The sequence below is a fragment of the Bidens hawaiensis genome, unplaced genomic scaffold (assembly GCF_021521415.1).
Source record: "Bidens hawaiensis isolate Kalapana, Puna unplaced genomic scaffold, B.hawaiensis_p1.1 tig00011189_1, whole genome shotgun sequence".
Lineage (NCBI taxonomy): Eukaryota > Viridiplantae > Streptophyta > Magnoliopsida > Asterales > Asteraceae > Bidens > Bidens hawaiensis.
Genome location: NW_027491869.1, coordinates 733,982 through 744,216, shown reverse-complemented (window position 1 = coordinate 744,216; position 10,235 = coordinate 733,982). Strand labels below are relative to the sequence as shown.

Here is a 10,235-nt window from a genome sequence, read left to right as displayed (position 1 = left end):
CTTTTGATCTTTTATCGGTGTTTTCATCATCAAAATTTCTTCATACTTTCACCAATTGTTCCTTATTCATTCGTGTCAAACCCTACCAAGTTTTGCCCACAAATTCAATCAAAATGTCATCTTTTGTTTCTGTTCAATCAAAATGTCTTAGACATATGCGTCGCATAAGTCCAGCGTATATCTTTGACCAGCGCATATGTCTTCATACTTAACATATGCGCCACATATGTTATGCGGCGCATAAGTGTCTTTTTGGTCCTTTTCTCAGTGCATAAGTTCTTTTCTTATCATTCTTTGTTCTTTTTTTATGCTTTCCTAAATGGAAGTCCCTAACACTTCCTTCGTTCAAAATCTCACACTTGATTCATCTAATCCTCTTTACCTTCATCCATCCGATCATCCAGGCATGATACTTGTATCGAAATTCTTTGATGGAAACGGTTTTGGAGCCTGAAAACGAGCAATGACTATTGCTCTTTCAGCTAAGAACAAATTGGGCTTTGTTAATAACACCGTCACCATGCCTGATACTCAACCGAATCTTGCATATGGCAAAGATGCAATGATATGGTTACTTCTTGGATCCTTAACACTCTTAATCACGACATTCGTGATAGTGTTCTGTATGCTGAAACAGCTCAAATACTGAGGAATGAGCTTAACTCTAGATACGGCTAAGCAAACGGTGCTAGAGTTTATCAACTTCACAAGAATCTTTGTCAAATCTCTCAAGGAAGTAGTGATATTGCTACTTATTTTTCAAAAATGAAATCCAATTGGGATGAGTTAAATGCTACCAACTCTATTCCTCCTTGCACGTAGGGCTTCTCATGTCTTTGTCAAGCGAGAGGAGGATCAAAGGCTTATTCAATTCCTTGTTGGAATAAATCCAAGTTATGATATGATCAGAAGCAATATTCTGATGATGCAGCCCCTCCCTTCTATCGATCGTGCTTATGGGATCTTGATACAGGATAAGAAACAGAGAGAAATCCACACCACCACCACTGATTTCACCGCTTCCTCTGCTTCTATGCATGTTAATACTGGAGGACTTGTGAGTGGTGGAACTGGAGAAAATAGACAAACCTTGGTGTGTACTCATTGTAAAAGAAATGGACATTCTATGAATAAGTGTTGCAAGTTGATTGGATTCCCAAAAGACTTCAAATTCAACAAAGGAAAGAAATTTGCTAATCTTGCTGAGGATCAAGGAACAAGTGATCAATATGATTAGCAAGGAATCACCTAGAAACAATACCATGATTTGATGGTTTTGTTGCAGCAAAACAAACTTCAATCTGGGACCTCTGCTGCTGCCAACAACGCCACAACCATCAATCATGACTCTTTCCAAGGTATAATGTCTTGCAATCCTTCCAAATTTTCTTCAAAATGGATTATTGACACTGGTGCAAATGATCATATGTGTCATGATCAAAATTTGTTTTCAAGCGTTTCCTCTTTGCAAAATCCAATTTTATCACTCTTCCTAAGACACTAGTATTACTGTTCATCAGTATGGGATTGTTCCTTTAACTGATAAGCTTTCTTTGTCCAAAGTTCTTTTCGTACCACATTTTAGAAATAATCTTCTTTCTGTTTCAAGATTATGTTCTAATACTGATCACAGATGGTACTGTTCTTTTCTCTAAAAAAAAATTGAGTTTTACAGGCCCCTTTTCTGAAGAGCCATCTGGTTCTTGGTGAGATGCTTAATGGTTTTTATCTTCTTGAAGCAACTAAGAATTTGTTGATAGTTCTTTTCTTTCAAATATAACCTGTAATTCTGTTGTAACTGTTGAAACTTGGCATAATCGTCTAGGAAACTTGCCAGTTTACAAATTGAAACAGTTATCTTTCATTTCTAATTCATCTTTCAAATCTATCGATCATTGTGATATATGTCCCAAGGCAAGACAGCATAAATTGCCATTTCCTATTAGCTCTACTTCTACTAACAAAATTTTGAGCTAATTCATATTGATGTTTGGGGGCCTTATCATACAGCTACTTATATGGCTTCAGATATTTTTTAACCATTGTGGATGATTATAGCAGAACCACTTGAACACATTTGCTTTCCACTAAAAGCAATGTTTTTCCTATTCTTCAATCTTTCATTGATATGGTTAGCAATCAATTTGGCACCACTGTCAAATGCATTTGGTCTGATAATGCTTTTGAACTTGGGAACTGGGCTTGTTCAGCGTGCTTACTTATTAAGCAAAGGCATTATTCATCAGAATACGTGTGTAGCTGTCCCTCAACAAAATGGTATAGTTGAAAGAAAGCATAAGCATTTGCTTGAAACATCAAGAGCTTTAATGTTTCAATCTAAACTTCCTATTCGGTTTTGGGGTGACTATGTTTTAACAACAACACATTTAATTAATCGATTCCCCACTGAAATCCTTAACAATAAAACCCCATATGAGGTTTTAACAGGGAAGCTTCCTTCTTATGCTAACATGAAGTCTTTTGGTTGTCTTACTTATGCTTCCACTTTGAGTCATGGAAGAGACAAATTCAAAACCCCGGGTTGTTCCCTATGTTTTTCTGGGATATCCTCTTGGTAAGAAGGCTTATCGATTATATGATCTTGACACGCATAAGATCATCATATCAAGAGATGTCATTTTCTTTGAAGCTTTATTTCCATCTATCACAAACTCTAAGGAACGTTATATTTTTCCATCTATTGATCTCATCAAGCAATTCTTTGTTGACCCTTTTCCTACTTCCACTTCTCATACAAACCTCGATTCGATTCCTAATTCTTCCGCTCCCTCTGATATTACTGTTCCTCCTTCTAATGAATCAACTGTTAGAAGGTCATCCAGAACTTCTGTTCCTCCTTCTTATTTGAATGATTATATCTGTAATCATTCTGATTCTTCTCATCATTGCTTACACATTGTCACTAATTCCTATTCCTCCTTTATCTCTTGTTCTGCATCTCAACTTCTTCCTTCCAGTCAAACTCTCACTTCAGCTATTCTAGATTTACATGAGGCTACTTCGTATAAAGAAGCTACAACTATTCCTGCATGTCAAGATGCCATGAAAAGAGTTTCATGCTCTTGAGAATACTAGTACTTGGTCTGTTGTTGATCTTCCTCCTGGGAAGAAGGCTATTAAGAGCAAATGGGTGTTTAAAGTTAAACACCGTGCAGATGGAACGATTGAACGTTGTAAACCCGATTGGTAGTAAGAGGAGATACAAAAAAGAAGGGATTGATTATAAGGAGACCTTTTCTCTTGTTGTTAAAATGACTACTATTCGTAGTCTTGTTGTTGTTGCTACCAAATGGAGTTGGCCTCTTTTTCAACTTAATGCTAATAATGCCTTTTTCATGGCGATCTAGATGAAGAGATTTATATGTTATCACCCCCAGTATGGAGCTACCTAATCGTCAGGTGCTTAAGCTTCAGAAATCGTTATACGGTTTAAAGCAGGCTTCCCGCCAATGGTATGGAAAATTGTCGTCTGCTCTGAAGACAAGAAGGTATATGAGTTCTCAGAATGATCATTCTTTATTTTCTAAATCTATGGGATCTTCTGTGGTTTATGTCGCTGTATATGTTGATGACATTTTGATAACTGGGAACAATTTGGAGGAAATCAATAATCTTAAGGCTTTTCTGGATTCCTTTTTCAAGATAAAGATTTGGGGCGTCTTAATTACTTTTTAGGCATGGAGATTCTTTATACTACTAATGGGGTGATTATGTCTCAACACAAATTTGCTCGAGATATGCTATCAGAATTTGATATTTCCAATCTTTCTGTTAGCAATTCCCCATTACCTCATCATCTCCAGCTCAAGGTTCATGAGGGTCTTGCTATTGATGATCCTTTACAATACAGGAAGCTTGTCGGGAAACTCAATTATCTTACACATACAAGACCTGATATTGCTTTTGCTGTTCAGTTCTTAAGTCAATTCATGCAAGATCCGAGGCTTCCTCATTGGCATGAAGCTCTTCATACCCTTTCTTATGTAAAGGGACGGTTTCTCAAGGATTATTTTTCAACAACAATCCTTCTTTTGAAGTACAGGCTTTCTGTGATTCTGATTGGGCAGCATGCCCTAATACACGACGATCGGTGAGTGGGTTTTATGTTTCTCTTGGTGGTTCTCCAATTTCTTGGAAGTCCATTGTTTCTGTAACACCCCGTAACCGCAGCGGAAACGTAAACGAGATGTAACAGACACATCTGATATCAACAGCATTGCTTATAAAGAAAACACCACTACATTAATTTACATCATATTACATTGTTCCGAGTTTAGTTTCCGTCTAGGCGATAGCACATAAGTTTTACCAACATTATATTATCATATTTAATACAAAACGATCACTAAACTTCCACAAATAGCACGCATCAGCAAGCACGTAGCACTTACTCCAGTTTGGGAGTACCTAGAAAGCATGTAAAGAAAACGGGTCAACTACGAATAGTTGGTGAATTTCACTAATTTAAATAAACAGTGATAAATCATTATGATAATCATATATTAGAGACCTCTGGGGACACTGTTAACCCAGTACTGTACTCATTCCGGGGGCAATGTTAACCCATAAACACTTCTAGAGACATCTGGGGACACTGTTAACCCAGTACTGTACCCATTCCGGGGGCAATGTTAACCCAGAAACACTTCCAGGGGCATCTGGGGACACTGTTAACCCAGTAATGTACCCATTCCGTACGATTCCCGTACAATCACATATTTATAAATACACGCAAATCCATGCGTTCAGTATGTACTTAAACATTTTATTAGTAACATGCTTCCGCCCCGGGAAAATATTTGAAAACAATTCAGAAAAAGGGGCTCGTGAAACTCACCTTATCGTAGGCAAATTAGTAATACAACACTCCAGCTACTAGTCCAAATCTGTAATACGATCCCTAAGTTCGTTACTATACAATCACTATTAACATAACTTTAACTGTGTTAACCGGTACATCTGGGGACACAGTTAACCCAGTACTTTACCCGTTCTGGGGGCATTGTTAACCCAGAAACACTTCACCGGACTCAGATTGTGATATCGTTTAGAGTTCACTAGTCAGATTCACTATTAGTCATTTTTCCCGTTTTGCGTGCCTAGCACGGTTATCCATTTTTATGTTTCCAAAATGAGTTTGGTCACATACGACCCGAAAATAATTGTTAATTGATAATTTAACTAAGTTGTGAAATTAGGGCTCGGTTTAGATGTCCCGATTGGCCGCGGGACCCGTTTTCGTCATTATCGTACCGGAAACTGTTAAATAGGTTAAAAACACTCAAATCATCCGAATTATTTTCGGATGATTCATTTTTACTTGTTTAACTCAATTATATGAAAATAGTTCATTTTTAGGGTTTTTATACATCAGTCAGCTCGCTTATGCGAACTTTACCGGTTTACGCGTTTTAAGCTTTAAAAGTTTGTTTTAGCACAAATAATTATCCGTTTAGTCTCGGATCTTGAAATTTTGCACAAATCACTTTTTGACAGTGGGGAATTTTATAAAAATATTTCCAGAATTAATTTTTATATTTAACATTTATTTATCTATTTTTAAACACCATTTAAACACTAAATATGTCGTAAATACCAAACGATCTTAGAAAAATCCCAAATTTTTCCTGGATGACCCCTGTCATCTCCATAGTCCCCTGTAATTTTTCTAGAACCAAAATCCCTTTTTAAATGCCATTTTCACTAAAACCGAGCTAGAAAACCCTAGAACTTGTTTAACCGAAAAGCCTACTTAGACTTCTCCAAATGACCTCAAATTTTTTGTGTGACTTATACATGTTATAAAAAGATTATCTAAAATTTTCCAGAATTTTTCATGATATTTAACTATTTTTCACCATTTTTGGCCAAAACCGAGCATTAAATTCACCAAATATTCATCCTTTATCCAAAAATTACCAAAAATTCACAGAACTCATATTTTCATGTGTAGATCATCCCTGTAAAATTTCATGACCTAACTTTACACGAAACACAATCTGTCCAAATATACAAACATCACACAAAACCGAACTACCTTGAGTTTCTAGCTTCAAACCGCAAGAATCTCGCTTTCTAGCCCTTGCTAGCAACTAGATACAACACCTACAAGCACAATAACACCACACCAAGCAAGTTACACCCACAATCAAGCCATTTCTTTCATGGTTTCGGTTATGCTTAAAAAACAAAGATTTAACCGTAAAAATTCGTTTTTGGTTCGTTTAACTCCTTTCTTGGACCAAGATCCCTTGTATAACCCGTATACATCACTTGATCATGCAAGAATCGGTTCCATCTCGGGTTTTCACCCTTTTTCACTTGGAAGCCTCATTTTCTTGAAAGAGAACTCAAGAAACGAACATAAACACGTACATAACACAATTTTTACCTCGGTTTTTCTTGCTAGAATTGTCGGTTTTTGGATGGAATTATTGAGAGGATGAAGGAATTGTTGAATAGGTTGTTGTAAAAAAGAAAAATGAAATGAAATGAGGATGGATGGTCCGATCGGACCATATTGGATGGGTGGGGGGGACCCACAACTTCATTTGTGGCCACATGTTCGGATTCTCGTAATCTGGATAATGTTTTGGATAATCTGGTTCGGTTCGTTTTTCGGTTAAACGTCTAATTCGGCTTAAAACGAGGCTAAAACGGTCGTTTTTCGGCTTAAAATGAAATTTATATAAAACCGATTTAAAACTTAAACCATGACATTGATTAACTTAAAACATCATAGTATTAATAATTGTGCATCTTTTTCGGCTTAATCGATCGTCTCTTGCTCGGTTTGGTATTAAAGGTTTCGTTTAACGTACCGACGTACCATTAAATCGAAATCATTTTTCTGTGCTTTAATTTACTTATCCCGAAGCTTTAACACTTCGCAAACATCACTAAATAATATATATTTCGTCTATAATGCAATCCCCGATCGTTCGGGCTTCAATAACCGTTAATCGGTTAATCGTATTTCCAATACAATTAACTGTATAATCGAGTATAATTCGTACTATGGATCATACATACTTGTATAAACGCATCATAATTCACATAATCATTATTAAATAACACATATATAGTATATACCGGTTAGGGTATACCTGATTTTGCCGGAATCGTTACAGTTTCCTTAAGTTTTGCTGAAGCTGAGTATCGATCGCTTCGTCGTGTCACCGCTGCGCTTGCTTGGTTAACTCGAATTCTTACTGAGTTTAATGTTCCTGGTATTACTCCGGTTAAACTCAAGTGTGACAGCCAAGCTGCAATTTACATTGCCAAGAACCCGGTCTTTCATGAACGCACAAAACATATCGAGATCGATTGCCATTTTGTTAAATTACAAGAGGGTCTCATCAATTTGATACATACGAAGACTGCTGACCAACTTGCAGATTTATTTACCAATAGCTTACCTGGTCCTCATTTTCATGAGCTTTTGTGCAAGTTGGGGTTTTCTCAACCTCCAACTTGAGGGGGGGGGGGGGTGAGCACATATGTTGGAATCATCAACATATGCGGCGCATATGCTATGCGCCCAACATACGCGCCGCATATGATAGCTTATATATATAGCTTGTTCGTTTTCATTTGTTTTGTAATCACTGATTTCAGAGCAATAATATTCTCTCTCTTCTTCTTTTCATTTTATCGTGTTATCGTCTTTATACGATTACATTTAGTGACAGTGGGCATTGTTGGCAATCCGTCGTTGACACTTTTGTCGAAAAATAGTGTAGATGATTTCTATAATTCTCATGGTTCCTACACATGCTTCCACACAAAAGCATTTCACAGGTTTCTGCCTAAGAAGACCTACATAATTTTAATGATTAGAAATAAAAATAATTTGTTAAGAAAATTTTGGAACATATATTTCTAAACCTTATTGTCTGCAAAGTATGTTATATGTATTCATATTCAACAAAGAATAGATACGTGGAGTGTCATACATTTTAAAATTTGTTGGATTGTGTTTGAATAAGAGGTGTACACCATCTTTATAATAGATATTGCCGACGGATTATAGATGGAATATATATATTGAAGTGATCCTTTTAGTAATGGATTACGAACGGACAGTCTGTCAGACATGGCTTCCCACCAACAAAACTAAAAAAGCTTGGAACAAAATTTTATTCTAAATATTATATATAGTCAAATTTATTGGCAGAATACTCGTCTTTATCTTTTCTATGGTTTATGCTGTTTGTCGATTACCTGTCTATAATTACTACGGACTACCGACTCGTAGAGTTTTTCTTAGCATGCATTGCTTATTTGTCACTAATTACAAACAGATTTTCATCATCGGTGATAGAGGCGTTATACAAGGAATAACGTCGAGCGTTATATAGAGATCTCCTAGTACGGTTTGGTGTTAGTGAGCATTGATTCTAGTTGCCTGAACATTTGTCTAGATAAGGAAGAAATCCGAATTCCCTATGTGGGAAAATTTGGTCAACTATATAGCCTTTTTTCATTTTTAATGAGCATTTGGATAACGACCGACCACTAAGACACCCGATCATTTTCATTTCACTCTTAAACCCAAGACCTCCCTTTTTACAGCGAAGTCTTCAAGTGTCTCACCTCAAATACTTGGGTTAGGGATAATTGGCGGTGAACAATATAGTTTAATAACCAATGAAAAAGCGAAACATCTTAAATTAATCATATTGAATTCTAAAAATCAAATATCCCGTTCTATATCATGTTTCTTTTCCTGTCGTCTCAAATAAGCATACATGTTTCGAATAAAAAGAATCAAGGGAATAGGTCTCAGAATGTGTTTCTTTTAGTTTAACATGTTGAACTTGGGGATGAAAACAGGAGCTTTGCCTTCATATATCCAACGTTGAATACGACACATACAAAAGAATAGAGTACGAGACAAATAAAAGAAGTGACTTCAATTTGTCTGAATTATAATTAACGGTGGGCATTAATTACATGATACCTTAAACTTCATTAAATATTAACAAAAACAAAAAAAAAACTAATTATATATATTACATTTATGGGAGTTTTGCTGCTTCTATATTTGTAACTCATGCTTTACCAATTGTACCAAGGTCTTTTACTTCCAGGTGTCCACCTTTCTTCTTCCACTATACTATTTCTTCTTCCACTATACTATTTCTTCTTTCATCAGCTCAAATTGAAAACCGCAAATCTCAGGTAAAGGTTGAACTACATGAACTCTCTTTCTCTTTGGCTCAAATTATTTTCGTTTATTTAAATGCACTGGGTTTTTTCGTTGCAGGAAATGGCTGCCGTCATTGGGTCTTTCGTTTGACATTTCTTTTGTTTGTTATTTGTTTTTCAGTTGCGCATGCCAGGTGTTTGATGAAATGCCTGGCCTTTTAAGTTTTTTGTATGCAAGGTGTTTGATTTTATTCTTGAGTTTTTAGTTTTGCTTTTCACCTGTGTGTTTGATGAAATGTCTGGCCGATAAGTATTTATGATTGACCTCATACCATTCGGTTTTTAGTTATGCATGCGAGGTGTCTTTTTAGTCTGTCAAAAACAAAAAACGTCTTGCCTTTCGGGTGTCGGGCAAGCCCGTAATGTATCCGCCAAACCCACGGGTTTTGCGCGTATAACCGTTCTAAATCCAATCGTGTGTTTATCCGGTTTTGACGAAATATAATTAATCGAAAACCCAAAAGATTTAAAAAGGTTGGCTGCCATACAATATTGATAGGTTAAAATGCATTGAACTATTATTAGTTTTGTATGTCAAAATATTATTAATGTATCGAAATATTTTGTTCAACGTTTATTTTAGGTTAAAAAACATGTAGCCCTTTTGTAAGTAAACCCAAATAAACTTGGGTGCTAGCATCTATAACTTAAAATTTTTGTATATTCTCTTGCGAAGCTATGAACTAAGCCTAAAACGTTTGCATCCCAACAACTGCACAGCCTAAATACGCTGCAGCGTGGCGGGTACACCACCTTGTTTTTTAATAATTAGCGGTGTGAATGTGTGAGATGTGATATACCAATAGATTTGGTGAACCATCCACTTTGATGGTGATTTTTTATAATAATATCATATAACTCTTTCTTTATGTTGAAAATTATCAAAGAGAACAGACTTGGACGGACAATATAACAACGTAACAAATCATAACCACACCATTGAAATTCAAAACTATACATGTTGTACGGCTATAATTTAATTTTTATTTTTATAACTTATCATT

The 10,235-nt window shown here is 36.0% G+C and overlaps 1 protein-coding gene across 1 annotated transcript; it reads left to right on the top strand.

The window, feature by feature from the left end:
• The first annotated feature begins 2,514 nt into the window (after nt 1-2,514).
• On the top strand, nt 2,515-3,368 carry LOC143537442 (uncharacterized). The gene is made up of 2 exons (XM_077031216.1): nt 2,515-3,072; nt 3,177-3,368. The coding sequence occupies exons 1-2, from the start codon at nt 2,515-2,517 to the stop codon at nt 3,366-3,368; spliced, it is 750 nt and encodes a 249-aa protein (XP_076887331.1).
• The last annotated feature ends 6,867 nt before the right edge of the window (nt 3,369-10,235 follow it).

Coding starts and splice junctions, on each gene's coding strand:
- LOC143537442 (XM_077031216.1), top strand. CDS start 2,515: ATGGAAGAGACAAATTCAAAACCCCGGGTTGTTCCCTATGTTTTTCTG. Junction 3,073..3,176: donor GTCAAGATGCCATGAAAAGA/GTTTCATGCTCT, acceptor AACACCGTGCAG/ATGGAACGATTGAACGTTGT.